Source organism: Phoenix dactylifera, chromosome 13 (assembly GCF_051530095.1).
Source record: "Phoenix dactylifera cultivar Ajwa chromosome 13, Ajwa_hap1_PhDact_Kaust_v1.1, whole genome shotgun sequence".
Taxonomy (NCBI): Eukaryota; Viridiplantae; Streptophyta; class Magnoliopsida; order Arecales; family Arecaceae; genus Phoenix; species Phoenix dactylifera.
The window spans coordinates 23805060-23822879 of NC_143202.1; the positions used below are offsets into that span (position 1 = coordinate 23805060).

At 37.9% G+C, this 17820-nt stretch overlaps 2 protein-coding genes across 3 annotated transcripts; one reads left to right on the forward strand and one right to left on the reverse strand.

Moving 5' to 3' along the window:
- Positions 1–3997: 3997 nt before the first annotated feature.
- Positions 3998–14178, reverse strand: LOC103708578 (putative transcription factor PosF21). Of its 2 annotated transcripts, none has more exons than XM_008793577.5 (4): positions 12794–14178; positions 5857–5989; positions 4819–4903; positions 3998–4465 (listed from the first exon to the last, which is right to left on the reverse strand). In XM_008793577.5, exons 1-4 carry the CDS (start codon positions 13480–13482, stop codon positions 4128–4130), a joined length of 1245 nt encoding a protein of 414 aa, XP_008791799.2. In that variant the 5' UTR covers positions 13483–14178; the 3' UTR covers positions 3998–4127. The 2 variants fall into 2 exon arrangements, with proteins under 2 accessions (XP_008791799.2, XP_017698680.2); XM_017843191.4 differs by having other exon boundaries at positions 3998–4708.
- A 2086-nt stretch (positions 14179–16264) lies between these two features.
- On the forward strand, positions 16265–17437 carry LOC148700282 (uncharacterized). Its single transcript, XM_088710034.1, is given in 8 exon segments — positions 16265–16697; positions 16699–16771; positions 16773–16841; positions 16843–16885; positions 16888–17040; positions 17043–17109; positions 17111–17142; positions 17145–17437. Coding segments are annotated over 8 exon segments (852 nt in total). The 5' UTR covers positions 16265–16482; the 3' UTR covers positions 17345–17437.
- The last annotated feature ends 383 nt before the right edge of the window (positions 17438–17820 follow it).

The window sequence follows — 17820 nt, forward strand, 5'->3', positions numbered from 1 at the left end:
GGAGCTTGATGTTTAATTGCTTTGACACTTTCAATACGACTTTCCCAACGTGTCTGTGACAAAAGTTTAAGAGTTAATATAGATACATTATCTTGTAAAATTTTCCATCGTTTTGTAGAAGAAGAAAATAAGGTATAAATTCGTTGTATTACTCGAAAAAAAGATATAGCCTTAGGACACGAGTTAGCAGTATCACATCCACAAGGTATGTAAAATGCTCTGGGATTTATATCTAATAATCTTCTTTGTACACCATGATATTTTCCTTTTATATTAGATCCGTTGTCATACCCTTGTCCTCTTATATCATTAACCTCAAGTTTATGTATTTCTATTATATTTATAAGTTCATTAAAAAGGCCATTTCCAGAGGTATCATCTACTTCTAAAAATTCTAAAAAATATTCTTCTACTTTTACTGGACTTGTTGAAATATCTACATACCTTAGAACTAGGGTCATTTGTTCCTGATGGCTTGCATCAGGAGTACAATCAAGTATTACAGAAAAGTATTTTGCTTCTTTAATCTCTTTAATTATTATAGCTTTAATTTCATATGCTAATATTTGAATCAATTCATTTTGAATATTATGACCTAAATAATGATTGTGAATTTCACCATGTTGAATGCGTCGAATATGTTCTTGCATTACTGGATCAAATTCTGCAATCGTTTCGAGAAAACTTAGAAAAATTCCATTATTGTTTTGATAGATCTTTTCATTCTTTCCTCAAAATGCTAAATTATTTTTTGCAAGATTTTTTACGACAGCAATAATTCTCAATAGAACTTTTTTCTAATGATCCTTCTCTTGGTTTATTTGTTCTTGGAGACTTTTATCAGTTGTCTTATTTTTTAGCAATCTCACTTCTAAATCAATCTACCTATTCATGCTAATGATATGTTCATTAGTTGTTTCATGACTTTTAAGCTTGATACCTAGATTTTTCCAATCCTTACTTCCTTCATTGACTAATTGACTTATGCTAAGCTTTAAATCAAATAATTTACAACAAAAACAACTAACCATGTTCTATCATATTTTTTACCATTAGGTAACTTACGAATGTAATGTATAGTAGAAAAATGTCTATTATTTTCATCTCTAGGAAAATAAAGATCATAATCTCTAATTGGACCTCTTTCCACTAATAGATCTCTCAACTTTATTTCAATATTTTTTCATTGACTAGGATCATATATATTTATAGAAATAGAACTAGTTTCATTAAACTCTATACTATCCTTGTTTATCCTATCTCCATCTAATTTCTTATTATGTTCTTCACTAGATATTGTTTCAGTAGATATTTCAATACCACTATAAATCTGATTGTCAATCTCATTTTAGTTCGTTCTTTTTATGTCATCTTCCAACTCTATTTCGTTTTGAGTTGAACTTGATGTAGTGTTTTGTTTATTTATGACAATAAATCTATCTAAAGCATCTTTTTGAGATTGAATGAGTTTTTCAATTTTTCTTTTCTTTTTGAGTTTTTCATACCCACATTCAAATTTTCTATTAGACATTTGAATCTAAAAATAATATTATCAAACAAAACAATTAAAGCAATCACTACAAACAAATCAAAATAGAATAGAGTTGAAAATGATAAAACCCGAAATATCAATAGAAGCGGTGCCAGACTCGACGACGAACTCAGATTCCAACAAGTGGTACCAGACTCGACGACGAACTCAAATTCCGACAAGTGGTGCTGAACTCAATGGCGAGAAGGGGTGTCGAAGCTACTGTCAATTTTAATGGAGTCCTAGACATGAAGAGCTATTGTCAATTTTTAAGAATAAACATAAAAATTTATTTTCTTAAAACAATAGCTTGAACAAGAATCCGACAATAAAAAATTTGATGGCATTGAAATGAAAATAGTAAAGTGGAGCTGTGGAAATGGGTGCAAAATGGAGCTCTGTAACAGAGAGTACATCATGACATTAAGCTCTGTAACAGAAAGGCCCTTTAGGGTGTTATTTGTCTCTAAAAAGGCCGAGGTACATCAAATTATAGGCTACTAAAGAGCTCCAAGGGTGTGTACTGTGTAAAAAAATAGAGGAAGAGAACCAAATTAGAGTCATTGCATCCCTTTCCATCAACACTACCAATAAAAAATAAAAATAAAAACAGAGCAAAACAGAGGAAGAGAACCTAATCAGTATTATTCAGTATTCAGAAACCTGATTATGAAAAATAATCAGAGCAAAATAGAGCAAAGAGAACCTGATTATGATTTATTGATTTATGAGTATATAATAACAAAAATAAATAAGTAATAACTAATAACCCATTACCCAAGTAACCCAACAGAGATAACACCTTAAAGGGCCTAAACCCGTTCTCGGAAGGCGGAAGCTCACCTGAGTCACCTCTGGGCTCCGGCGAGGACGAAGGGCTGGGCCGAGAAGGAGAAGAGATGGGCGAAGGACGGAACTTGGAAGAACTGAGCCGAGGACGGTGAACGCGAAGCCGCGAAGGACGGAACTTAGAAGATTAGAAGAACTAAAGATTGAACTAGGGCTAGAGATTAGCGATTAGGGAAGGAACTAGGAAGGACTCCGACTCTCTCTGATTATCTACTTATCTGGGAGACTCAGATTCTACCATTCTGATGACAATGGCCGGTGGATGGAGAAGACGGGCTATGGAGGCCCTGGATCGTACTTCGTAGGCAGCCATACCCCGTTGTCCATTGCCTGTTGGGCGTTGGCCATGCCTGGAGGCCCTGGATCGTACTTTGTAGGCAGGCAGGGGAGCACCGCAGCAGCTAGCTATGAATCCTACCTATGATGGGCAGCTGGAGGCTTGAAGCAGCTCGTAGGCAGTAGGCTTCCTTCTTTGGCGGCGAATGGTGATCTCAATTTCCCAATTCCCATAATAGCGATGCACTGGAGAGTCGAGGACCGGAGGCCTTCCGATGGGCCGAGGCCTTAGGCGACCGCCTCGGTCGCTTAACGCTTGGGCCGCCCCTGATGAAGCCAGTATTTGATCTAAAATGCTTTTATTTTTTTATTGTCAATTGATCTAAAATATTTGATATAAAACTATAAATACAAAAAGGTGGGGCGCATGCGATGCATGTGAGTTGTTTTTTTTTTTTTAATCATGCTCATTAAAAAAAATCCATACCTTTGATATTTACAAAAATAAAAAAGTTGTATTTTTTATCATCGCCGACCGTTACTTAGCTACCATCCTCACTATTGCTCTACCATTATCGCCACCTCTGCCATGTTACTAGTGCCTCCACTACAACTATTATTAATGTTATTATCACTACCATTACTAACTCCATCCCACCCTCATCACCATAGCCATTATCTTTACTACAAACTTTGGTATCCTTTGCATCATCTCTATCGCCGCCGCACCCACCACTGCCATCATCATCTCTAGCTCGGCTACTCTGCTATCATATGTGCACCAACACCGCCTGTATCATTTTCACTGCTTCTATTGCAACTACCACTATATCTATCATGATCGATATATTTTTGTTTAAAAATAATTAACCATATCAAATATATTTATATTTTATAATAAAAAATTAGAAATAATTTTTATTTTTTATTTTTAAAAATAAAAAAATGAAAGTGATGACCAAAAATATCTTGAGATTTAATTTCACACTCTCTTTTTTTTATCAACAGCGTCCTTAGACATTCAAGTTCGCCTTCATCCATGTTTCCATCCTCTCTTTACTATCTTTCTGGCGTTCGTTTCCCACTCTTTAGACCTGTTAAATTATCACACCTCGCAAATTCTAATAGTAAATTTACGAAAAGCCCGGGTTCCATTGTGTGGATCCAAGCATTCACATTGTAATAATCAATGTAATCAAGTGGTGGTATTAACATTACCACATTATAACCAAGACGGCATTATCAAACTGAAAAGCTTATTGGAAAAGCAAGCAAATGGATTGTTGAAAGATCATCATCCAAGCGCTTCTCAGAAAACCTACTGCAACAGGTACTGGAATATGCAAGTCCAGCAAACCTAACCACTGGATATAATAAATTGTACATAACATGTCTAATAGATACTAAGCAAATCTAATATTTGAAATATAATATCAACATATGTCGATCCCACATTAACTCTGCTGATCATTTATTCCTGGGAAGTGCTGTTATCTGAAGTGCCCTCCCTTTGAGAAGTCATCACTCCTTTCATTTTCAACTCAGCAGGTGATTGCTGCTGCTGCTGCTGCTGCTGCACCTGAGGCTGGTGCTGTTGTGGGTGCATCTGTTGTTGATGCTGTGAGTGGATTTGGAGTTGCTGAAGTTGCCGGGCAGCCATAAGTGACTGCATTGCATGACTGCGGTGATAATATTGCTGAGTGGCTCCAAAAGATGGTCCCAAGTTCATCACCTGTCCGCCGTTAGGATTTGCTGGTCCAGTTGCAATTTTCAACCGCTGAACCTCCTCTCTGAGAGCATCATTTAGTGCTGCAGCATGCATCCAATAAAAAAAAAAAAAGGTTCAGCAAATGTCAAATTGTCTGGTGTAGGGGATGGAAGCCAGACCATACAATCGCAGTTTGATAAAATTCTTAAACTTTGAACAAATCAGATTAGCTAATGAAGCTGACAGATCATATAAAGAGCAAAATCTGGACAACCCTCCTTTTGCTGTCCTTGCTGCTGCCATCAAATGGGGTATTCGTGGACCACTATTACATATCACAGGTACTAGATTAGAAAAACAACACAGCATCAATATGCAATTTGATCAAGGAACCTGATCAGAAGATATTCTGAAGATATGCACAATGTCCAAGATCATGAAGCTGGGAACTTACCATCTTGCAGGTGAACTTGCTGCTCCATGGTCTGGAGACGCAGCTTCAACTCGTTATTTTCAGCAGTCAATCCACTAGTGTCTCTCTGTCATGATAAGCCAACATGAAGGAATGACTTTTCAGTCAATCCATGCAAGTATCCAATGTTCACTTCTCATAGGAAGCTAATAAAAACTAATACTGATGAAGAATTATTGCTAGGGCAAAGGAAATTTGCAAGGAAACCACATAAATACAGACTACTAATACATGCTTGACTCCAATATCATCTTATCACTATCGTGGCTGTCCTTTTTTAATTGTCAAGTACTAGATAGAACTGGAAAGCATGGGTATAATTAGAGGACAAAATAAACGAGTCTCAGAAGTCAAATGATCTGGAAAAATGCCGTGGATAGCATATCCCAAGTATCTGCATTTCGCACTCACTCTTCCTATATTAGTTTCCCTTATCACTTTATCATACAGGTCCCTCAGTGTGAAGAATATGACTTCACATATGTAGAAAAAGACAAATTCTTGGTAATAACTAGAATCATAATTTCCCAGCAACCTTAATTGCAGGATGGAGTACCTAAATCAAGGATCCATACTAATGATCTCAGAGAAAAACATTTGTAACGCATACAAAACAAACTCCAGCTGTTTCTATACTTTTAAAATATGAAGTGGATCAGCACGAGTCACTGTAGAAAAACTAAGTTTGTGACCTCATGATATATGGGTAAGAAGGCTCCAACATGTAAGGACCTACCATCAAACATCCAGAAAGAGTGATCAGAGATTAATCCTACTAAATTCAATTCCACAATCAAAACTTAATAGCAGAGTGGGTGGTGATTGCAAGTTGTCCCCACTTTCAAACTTATTTCTATTCATTTACATTCCCTCCATTTGTACAAGGTAAGGTATGCTAACTAAACTTTGTTCATGAATCACTGAAAAAGAAGAAGAATAAATATAGCATGTGCACTCACAGAGAGGAACCCTTCTGACTGTTACCAATTTTCTAGTTTGTGTCTTGTAGGATAAAAATACCTGTAACATGGTCAACTGGGCTGATAATGTTGTAGCTTCTGTCTGCAGGGTTTGCACTTTTCGCTCAAGCTCTGCAATGTAACGCATCTTTCTTTCTTTTGACCTAGCAGCTGACTGCCTATTCGCCCAGATCCTATCATATTCCACCAAAGTATTTATGACATAAGACCATGTTAAAAAAAAAGTCAAATTGTAAAACGACGTCATGAAAATAGAAATGTTTATATCTGAAGCTTATTCGAGCTATTAACTTGCACAAATAACAAATTGTAATTGTAACGCCTAAATCCTGATTTGCCTTCCATTTCTGCATTTCTATTTATATAAAAAGATTCACATAAATTGGATAAAGAATACTGCTGTCACCCAGCATAGTTGAGCACAAAAATGCCAAAACCAAGATTGGCCTGCTGCATTTTTTTATTTGGTTTTAACTTTTCTAGTTATGTTAATTTTATTGTTGACTCATGAATATTTGCTGAAGCTATTCTTATCATTCATATACTTGCTGCATGAATTCTCATTAGCTTGCTGCATTTATTTTAATAATGTTGCTTCCTTGCCATATTTATATTTCCAGGATAAAGAGTGTTTGCTAAATTTATGTCTACTAACATACAAATTTTTAATAGATTTATATTTGTTATATTTACCAAAAAATATAGGTTTCATTTTGTAAAATATCTTAGAACTTGTGATGTTAAGTGTTCCTATATAGTGTTCTATGATAAACCAACCATGCTTTTTGGATGTTTTATAGCATATATTAAAAAATAATATTTATTTATTATCATGTACTAGCCATATTGCTTCCTAGCTCAATTGTTAGGATGATCATCCTCAACAATATTATACTGCAAAAAGCCAAGCTGTCAGAGTCCCTACCAACACATTCAGATGAACCATTTTTCTCTCACCATCCTGCATTCTTATGCTTCTTAAATTCCATCTTGGGTCATTTCCCAATTACCAACACTAATTGCAAACACTCCATGGTTACCTATCAATGATTGACCTCTAGGCTCCCTAAGCCCATGCAGCGGACCGCTCAATCCACATGCTTCAAGACTTCAACTAATCACTATAATAGTTCATAGATCTTATTGGTACATATCACTTTCTGTTTGTTGGATTTCATTTCACCAATTTTGCTTGTTACAATGCTTCATATTCAGGGTCAGTTACTAGCAAAACAGCTCACCATCTATAAAAACGAAGAGCCACTCCAATAGTTGATGAAGCCATATTGAAGCTATTGAACACAATTTCCTAGAAAGCTTCAATCCACAAAATTCCAGGATCAATCCACAAGAAGCAAAGGGATCTTCATTCTTCCACCACATACATTATATTTTGTATCAAAAACAGTACACCTTTCTCATATTTCCTAGCTAGAGATGAGATCTTGATGCATCTCGCTTCTTTTCTTGTATAATAATAAAGCATCCTGACTACTTCTTGCTTATGGTCTTGATGCAGTGACGCCATCTGAATAAAAGGCTATCCTAGGTGCAAACAATTTTACTTCAATTATTGGAACTTTTCTTTACAATGCACAGGCTTTGCAATGAGCATGAAGCTGAAAGTAATATGGACCATTGATTCACATAAAACTCCTAAACCTGTGTAAGGTTGTTCAAGACTGGTAAAGTAGGTAAGGATATATTTCCTTGATGCAATTGATACTAACTTCATGCCATAAAGCTACCCAAAATTGTATGCAATAATGATAATTGGCCTCATAAATCTAACTATAAGACCTCTAACAGTTGAAGTCATTATCGATTTAATTTTAGAATTTTAATCAACATTAGATATCCAATTCATTGAAAATCCAACTAAAATTCCCAAATCAAATTTAAAAGACAATTATAGACATATTATTCCTAGATAGACTCAAATTAGAAGAACCAAAACCCTACACTTCATTACCACATCAAGATCTTCAAGCTTTCAAGAATTCAAAAAGAGATATCATAACATGACTTTTCAGCCTCTATCATTTCCTTTAAAGAAATATTATCTTCTAGTATGTTGGATTTCTCTTGACTACTGAATACTCAACATGGTGAACTTATCATGATTCATGGTGGTTTACTTCAGAACTAACTAAATAGAATTTTCAATGGCAACGATGCTAATTTCTCCAGCCCATTTGTCAAAAATTTTCCAGTTGAGATTCTATAAGGCACATAAGAAAATCATACTGCCATGACATCAAGCTAGCTAGCAAGTAACTTCAAACAATAGAGCTATCTAATGTGACAAATGTATCGAACATAACAATTCAATTTCTCCCAGCATGAACAGTCCCCTCAACAACCAAATTGTCTGCTGCTAATTTCTCAAAACAATTACAGAGAAACAAAAGAAATCATGTAGGGCACGGGAATAAATCTATGCAAAACCTTGAATGGAGTGATAGACTAAGACCTGTATACATGATATTTCTACTCACTGAGAATACAAACTAATGAGGAATATATAATGTCAAGAGAAGGATAGTGCAAAAAGGTTGACATGTGGGATATCAGAAAAAGGGGTGCTCTAGGACACGGAATCCTCAATTTCTCATTTGGCTTGGTTCTTTTGAGTTTACATTGTAATATGAATAATTGACAGATTGAGTTGGGCAAGCCTTTGATATAGATTGTCCTATAGTTTCATTTATCTATATTAAATTCATCCCTCTATTTTCTCACCTGCAAAGAAGTCCCTGTTAGGCTTAGTCATGAAAAGGATTTCCATCTGGCTCTTAGGCTTATTTGTGCCTTAGGACGAACACAATTTCTTACATCGAGAAAGCTGCCTTTTTTTCGGTTTCTCTAAACATTTCCAAGTTTAGAGGAATTTTGGAGGGTTTCTCCTTGGATGCATGAGTTAGAATTGTGATGAATAAGGTAAATCTTCCTACTTACCAACCTGTCTTGTAGGTTCCAATGCAAGACCCATGCTTCCCCAAATTTGCATTGATGAGGAATTCCACACCAATTTCTACAAGGTTCATGTTAGGTTAACACCAGGCTGTAAAATCTACTTAATCCTTCTAAGGAGCCTTCTCAACTTAGAGTTGTGCTCAAAAACTGACTTTGTATTTGATGGGAAAAGGCTTGGGTGATGATGAAGAGTCATAACGAAAGAAATATGGTATGTCTTAAGGTTTGTCATATATTTGTCCAAAAAGGTTTGTCATATATTTGTCCAAAAGAAAGATATGCACACTTCAAGAGGAAAAAAATATTTTAGCCCTCCATACTTACCAAATCATTCAAGCAATAAATCATCATCATTCTCTATGTTATAAAATGTCAATGGGTACCACTAATCAGTAAATTCTAAACTCTGCAAACTATATGATCAGCTCCATTGAAATTTGAGAACAAATTAGACAAAATCAAAATATACCAAGTTCTCAAGATTGCTTGAACAAAAACGAAGAGTGTTGCTATTGCATTGGAGGATACAACATTTACTCCCAAATACTTGCATTTACCAAACAAAAAAATTACTGATAATCACCTCAATCAAAGTGAAGTAAAGGAAAAATTGTCTTTAAGAACCAACTAGGGCAGCGATTTGCTAAAACTTGATACTTGCTGCATTTCTTCCAATGTTTTAAAATGCGGTGCATGTAGCCACATATGCGCCCTGCTTAGCATTGTGCAGCTACATATGCAGTGTATGTAGCCACATGCACCTCAATCAAAGGAGAGTGTTGCTACCACATTGGAGATGGGTGACAAGATTTACCTCCAAGCACATTTCACATTTACCAAACAAAAGAATACCGATAGTCACCTCAATGAAAGTGAAGAGACAGAGGGAAATTGTCTTTAAGAACCTGATGCGGGATTTGCACCCCGTCACCAGCAGAGCTCACACACCAGCCGAGCAGCAGAAGAGAGAGTGTCCCCCAGAAGGTATTGTCCGCTTTGGGTCCGATTCAGGGGTCGAGCGTACCCGGAGCCCTCCTCACGGCGCCTCACGGTTTTGCCCCACAAAAGACGCCTCCTAAGGGAAGGGTGATTGAGCCCCCCATTATATGGCATAGACCTTCCCGCTACACGGCCGATGTGGGACTAAATTCGGGGAACCCCCCGTAACACAGCCCCCCCAGCGGGGAGGTCCTGTGCCCGGGTCGGCTCCTTACTGGATAGGCGGAGGGCCGAGGCCCTCCTTCTAGCGCCATCTGATGCGGGATTTGCACCCCGTCACCAGCAGAGCCCACACACCAGCTGAGCAGCAGAAGAGAGAGTGTCCCCCAGAAGGTATTGTCCGCTTTGGGTCCGATTCGGGGGTCGAGCGTACCCGGAGCCCTCCTCACGGCGCCTCACGGTTTTGCCCCTCCGTAGAGGGGCCCTCTCTGATGAGAGAGTGCTCCGCTAGGCGACTTATTCGGCTCGGCACCTCTGCTGAGCCCATGCCTTAGCCGAATATCCAATCTCTGCTTAATCCTCCAACAGGTCTGACAACCAAGTACGTGACTCCACTACAATCTGCCGCCATCCTTAAGTCATCAAGGCACGGGATCTCCACAGGAACTCGGCATGACCTGTCATTAATGCATAAGACCCCCTCGGGCCTCCGATGCACTCAGTCATTAAATGAACACGGCCCAAGACGATCTCCGGATCACTGAACCATCAAAGCATATGGCTCATCCAGACCACCAGTTCATTCAACAATTAATGCACTTACCATCTACGGACCCCAGGCCTACCACGACCGGCGGTTCAACCACCTCAACGGGCCTGACCGACCGTGACAGCTCTCTGACTCCGGCCTGATCCGGCCTTATTCTCCCCAACGCCATTAATGAGCGCGATCGTGCCCGGAGCCCTCCTCACGGCGCCTCACGGTTTTGCCCCACAAAAGATGCCTCCTCTGACTTAAGCTTCGGAGGGCCGGCGCCGGAAAATCCGGCCACCGGCTTTTTTGCAGGATCTTCCAGGAGGACGCCGCCTGTCGACGCACCGCCATCCACCGCCCCAGGCAGCGGAGCTCCTCCCTTCTCGGTTTGCGGCAGCCCCCGGGTCCAATTTCCAGCAACAGAACCAAATAAACTTTTAGGGTAGTGATTCACTAAACTTGATACTTAGTGCATTGTTTCCAGTGTTACAAAGGTGTATGTGGCTGCATATGCAGCGCACTTAGCATTGTACAGCTACATATGTGACCCAATTAGCATTCCAGGGCCACATATGCAGCCCACTCCTATGTGGGGCCCTACAGATGAATGAGTTCAAGCTGATGGTTAGGTTTGATGTGGGTTTCAGGTGGTCCTAATATGGGTACTAAGTAGAAGGTGCTAACTGTTAGTTGTTATCACTATTAATATTACTATTGTTTGTCAAAAAATAATCATTTTTGTTGTCTTTATTGTATTTAATATTTTTTATTTATTTTTAAATAGTTAAAAAAACTAGACCACCTAAGCACCCAATATGCACTATGCAATTCCTTCATTGCCTGCATATTGCAGCCACCTTTTAAAACATGGATGACTTCATCCTCATATTCCAACCAATCCATTTTTCTAAACTCATTCTCTTCAGACAAGCTATAAGAACAACAAATTCACATTCTCATAAGCCTTTCTTCCACCTATCAAATTAAACAAGTTTGACCCAATCAATCCCCTCCCTCCGCCTCCCCCTACCAAACCAAAAAAAAGGGAAGCAAATCTACATGGAACTGAACTTACAAATTATAAAACTATTGTTTCTGTGTGCTTGCCTTATTTAAAATGCATTTTGATTCCATAAAACTAAAGTCCTCAAACTTCACATGATTCATCTTGCTAGCACACAACTCAAGATTTTATAGATTGTAACTAACCAATGGACCTATTATCATAAGCCCCACAAATTCATTAACATGGGGAGGAGGATAATAAACAATAAACTACTCCCAAACAAATTGCGGATCAAATATCTAAGGAACCCATCATCTCATCTCCCTCAAATATGCTGAAACTTTTGTATGAAAGTAGTGGAAACCCATCAGGTTTAGAGTCTTCTTGCCTTCATTTCAAAAGCTTCTTCCAGCATGACCCCATCTAACTTCCTTCCAAGCTTTCTTTCCTCACCATCAATCACCTCGAAGTGGGTACAGCTACAGCTCTTTCTATCATCCCTTATCAAATCCCTAAAATAAATACTATTTAAGCTAAAGCTACTTTGCTCTGTTTGGTCTTACTCCACTATTTTGAAGACATCCGATCCCTTCCCTCCTATTGTAAGGTAAAAGTTAATAGAAATTAGGTCAAGGCATTTAAGTCCTTCATGATCTAGTCTAAGACTCTCCACCTACCAGGAACAAGTAATTGTAAATCCTTACTCAAGCTAGGCATGGAAGTAATCTTAATTCCTTAACAATACAATGCGTCATGGAAAATCTACACATCAGATTAACCTAAATTAAGTATAACTTACTTTTCTCCATTCATTTATCTATCAGTTATTAATTAAAATCACAAAATCATAGAAACTGGCAACTCAGGTCCTCAGTACCAAGTTGTCCAGAAACAAGGCAAATTTGTAATCCTACGGACTTAAAGAGAAGTAACACGCTTGGACCTATAATTTTCTTACAGAAATTGTTTTGTTCCTAGAGGTTTAAGGGATAGAAAATTCACTTTTATAGTCTACTGAACTGATTATGTATCTTAATAAGATCATATTAAGATACGCCATTGTCTTTTGTTTTTTAGCTTAGCCACTTTCTGATCTATTGTTGTCTTCTTTGAGAACTCCATTTCTTCTTCTTCGTACCCTATGCTGAATAAGAATGCCAATCAACCTCTTTGCATAGTATAACCCATAATAACGCATCCTTTCAAGGAAATGGACTTTGCAATCCTAGAAAGAAAATAAAATCATTAACAATATATGTCCAAGTAAATATCTTGAAGAGAGTTTTTTCTTGAAGACCAAACCTTTTTGCTCGCTTTGGATCAACTAGGGAAATATCAGCAAGTTTTGCAGCTGACATGGCTTTCTTTGTTTCTGCCAAAGATGGTCCTTCTGAGCCCGATGCCAGAATTTCTGGCTTGATTGAAGTAGACCCATCCATAGATTGGCTATGTTGGTGCCTCACCCTTGGTCTCTCATTAGAAACTGAAGCCAAATTTTCAGTCTGCAAAGGAAAAGTAGGAGCAGGCGCTGCGGCAGTCACTGAATTCTCACTCCCCAGCAAATCCAACTCAGATGCCGCAGATGATGAGGTAAACTTGTCCATATCAAGGTACATAGAGAGCAGGTCTTCCTCAGTCTCATCAGACAGCGAAGGGCCTTCACCAGACCCTACAACCCCAAGGTCACTGTCGAAGCTAATATCATCAGGGAGGCTCAAAATCTCAGATTGAGCCCTCCGGTGACCAACATTTCTCGGTGGGTGCTCTGGCATTCCGCTTATATCATGACTGAACTGCCCAGTATCCGGCACTACCCTCTGACCAAAATGACCAGACTCTGAAGTGCTACCAGGAATTGAAGAAGATGATGAGGGCTCCCCTTTAAGAGGAAAACTACTGGATGGTGAGGCAAGAGCAGCATACCGGGGCAAGGGAGGGGGTAAACCACTACCACCACCACCTCCATGGACTGGAGACTTATCCTTCTCCATAACTACAAACCCTTCAACTTTAAGCACCCCAAATAAATTAACCCCCGATAGACAAGCAAGACGAAGCAGAGCAGTCACACTATAAAACCCTAGCAATGGCGGATCTGAGACTATGCTACGATCCTCAAAATCAACGAGGGGTTTCTCTCCCAGAACACCACCGAGAGACCTTAGAAACCCTAACACAAAGACTTCTCAGCTCCAAGAAACCAATCAAAACAGCAGAAAGATGTGGATTTGTCGAGGCCCACATCCAATATCCGAAATCCAAGAAGAACAGAAATGCAGCAGATATCCACCGAAACACGCCTTCTCCGGTGAATCTTGAACTCCAAAATTGGATTTTTTTTTTTTTTTGCTTTGCTTTAGAATGGAATTTTTTTCACAGGGAATGCCGATAACAGGGTTGAAAGCCTAAAAATGCAGAAATCTTGGCTTCCAGAGCAGCCAAGAGGCCGCCATTTTGGAGGAGTTGAGCATCGGGTTGAAAGGGCTTTTATCGAATCGAAGAGCATATGAGAAGTCTTGGAAAGCGGAGATGGCGAGAGGGATTCGAGAAACGCATGAGGAAGGCGCAAGAACCAACCGCGGGAGAAACGCACGAGAGAAGCTTCCAAGTACAGAGTGAGCGAGAGAGAGAGAGAGAGAGAGAGAGAGAGATTTATAACAACGTTTTTCCCCCCCTTTTTTTTGGGTGGGGGTGCCAAACTAATATCTACCAAATATATATACACACCAAACTAATGGACTACGGAATTAAAAGTTCACTGGTTACTTTTTCTTTCTGTTATTACTTTTTTGGGCAAGGATTGGTGAATTGAGAGGCTTCAAATCATGCATTATAATGTTATAATTGAGAGTTGACCCACCAAAATTATTATTGATTATTATAATAATTGTAACAATCATTATTTATCTCAAAAATAGTATTCCATGTTTTTAATAAAATAATTACTATTTTAATGAAGTATTATAATAGAAAATAATGGAAAAGATAAAATGTTATCATTTTATTCACTCTTGAGTAGATAATGTTTTTTTTCTTCTTTTGCTTTGCAATTACATATGAGAAGAAGAAAAAAATAAAAACTTGAATTTATATTGCAATAAACCATGATAGTACTAAATATTGTGTTATAATAGGGGCTATCTTTTTACTAAGTTGTTATATATATAATATATAGGTAGGATGAGACTGTTACAATGGTCATAGCACTGTCATCTTAAACTTTGATTCATTGTGGTTACCACATAAATAACATAGTCAAAAGGTTAAGTGCATGATTATCGAGTGTTTCATACTTTAAATAATGGCAATGATGTATGTTCGATGGCATCCTATCCATGGATTGGGTACTTTAAAATGAGTTTTCTTTTTTTAATTTGTTATAATGGCTGTAACAACTATTTTAACATGGTATCAAAGTGACATTAGTTATAAGTCTTAAATATATTGTACAACTAATAACACTTGTTATTGTTTGATTACAATGGCTGAATAATTGGCATTAGAGTGGATAATTCCAAGATAATTTGTTGGGAAATCTGAGCCGCTCCCTAATTTTTACATGGTTATGTCAGTTCTTCCATAATGAAACTAAACTCATTTTTAAAGAAATATTTGTTACAAAGACACTTTCTGCTATCTATATTTCCAATTTAAAGGAATCTTGTTTTCTTTATCATCATATGCATTCCTGCAAGCAAAGATTTTGATTTGGTCATTATCCAAGCAATTATATTCACTTACCTAAACCAAACTACAATTTGAATTTGTGTGTCAATGGCATGGCCAGATGTTATCCATGGCAGATGTTAATATTCGTATTTCAAGCTTGATGACTGAACGGTAGTCCTTGGATATACTGAAAAGTGATCATACTCCAAATATTAACTCTTTCTCAGATTTATATCAAAAAAAAAAAAACTCTTTCTCAGAGAGAGAAGATATGCACTCAAAAGATTGCTTCCCATCTCCCTGTTCTTCTCATTTCTAGTGTTTCCCTACCATCCTCTCACACTCTCTCTCTCCCTTGATCTCTTCTCAATTCTTCGCGCCACCTGTGGAAATCTAACCTGTAACTCGATTTCTTGCCTCTTCCACTTGTTTTCTTTTTTGGTTTCTTCTTTTAGCTGATCTGATTTGCCCCATGTACATTTCCTCAATCTCGACCTCCTACATTGTTCTGAAGGGCAGCTTCAATGCAATAATTGGGAAGACAGATCTTGGAATTGTTGATCCATGCATAACTATTGAGCATAGAAGAGGTAATTTTTGTGAGAATTATTGCTCTCTGCATAGGATTATTGCTGCAATGTTAGAGAATGGAAAAACAAAGATAGTTCTTTTTTTTTTAAACATTCACATGATGAAACTTTGGGGTCAATGGAAGCCTCCACCTATGTACTAGTGAAATCAACAGAGAGATGAAAAAGAGAAGGGAAAAAGGAGAGTTCTTGATTGACAAAATTGATAATGTGATTGTGAGATCATAAGACCAGCAATAAACAAACAAGGAAGATAAACAGAGAGAGAAAATGAGAAGAGAGGAAATGAGAGAGAAGGAAAGCAGGAGTGCTTCATCACAAGTATTGATGATCCTTTGTGCCTAGAGATGGCTGGAATTGATGAGCAATAGCCCATCAGTTAAATGATGACAACTATAGAAAACCATCACATCAGCAGCCAGTTCAGAAATTAAGCATTTTTTCACATATGGTCTGGTAAAGCATATTAGTCAAATGTTTTTATAACGAGTGATTTTTATCAGTTGTTGGTTTAATGAACCTTGAATTTGAATTTTTCTTATTCCTTCAAGCATATTCATAGCTGCTAAAATTCAACCTAAACTAGAATTATCTTTTAGAGCTTAGCTGAGAGATTTTGTTCCTGTTATTGTCATTTTGTTCAGTATTTGCACCATGGTATCTATTTATTTTATATATTGTCGATCATCATATGTTTGTCCATCACTTTGTAGGCACTAATTAGAAGATGCAATGGATCTTCCAGTATTGGATCCAGGGCTAGTAAAGGGAGATGGCATAGAACTACTTTGTTACAAATTAGTGCGCCAAATAGCCCAACTCTTGCTTCATGGATTGGCCACAGTTTGTGTGGATAATACCACTGGCCTCTTTAAGGGTCCAGCTTCTGCAGCTGTTGAAATAAGAAAGGAGATGATGGATTATCTCACACAAAGAACTGAAACATATGGTGGAAGAAGCTTCTAAAGATCTCACTGAAATCATATCTGACTCCATTGATGATTTTACAAGTTCAAAAAATGAATATGTTTAGCCGTGTTTCAGGGTGGTTGATGAGTGAAAACCGGGAGGACAAAATCATTGGCCTTGTGGCAAGAGATGGAGAAGAATGGGCTCTATTTAATGGATAGAAAAAAAGTGCAGAAACTCTTCTCAGAAATCTAGACTTTAAGAACATGTTCCATTGTCCCATAAAAATTGGCACTGTGCAACAGCTTGTTGAGCATGGAAGCTAGTGTTGTTTCAGACCTATAAATTGCACAAATGTGGGATGCAAAGCTAGATTTTCAGCTGTCATGTTGAGAATCATGACTCTATATGCCCATTCAATGCCATTCCATGTGAGCAGAAGTGCAGTGAACATAGTGAGATGGGAAATGGATAGCCATTGTGTAATGTGTGCCCCATAAAGCTTGTAAACTGCCCTTTCTATCAAGTTGGCTGTCAGTCTGCTTCCCCAGAGTGTGCTCTCGAACAACACTGTTCAGAGTTTATTCATTTGCACCTGCTTTATGTTCTTCAAGTGATTCACAAGCAAGAGGCTTCAGTGGAAGAGCTTAAACAACATGAAACTGTGGGGAAAGGTCAGTACTAATTTCTTGCATTGCTTCTTCTGTTAGCTATTAGAATGCTGATTATCCTGTAAATTTCTACTAGCATCACATTATTGAACATGTACAGAGGTGGATATTGTCTCTATTCTAGATTATTCTTTACTGTTTGAAGCTCGTCGAATTCGAGGCTTATTGTATCCAAGAATGCCATCACCAATATCTTATTTCTACCTTTCAATTTGGAATTATTACGTGACCTGATGATATATTATATACTCGACTTAAAGTAAAAAGTTCATGTCTATTTCCTTCTTATGATTGAACATGGAAACTTTTCTTGGCTGTTTTGAAATCTCATTGCTTATTAAAAGTTAAATGCGATCCCGTTTGACTGGAGAATTAGCTATTGATAAAGGCTCAAGCATGCTTCACCTGGCCTTCAATCTATTGCTCTTAAAGCTGTTCAATGCTTCTTCCTTCTAATTTGATTCCCCAATCCACTTATCCCTTTTCTTTC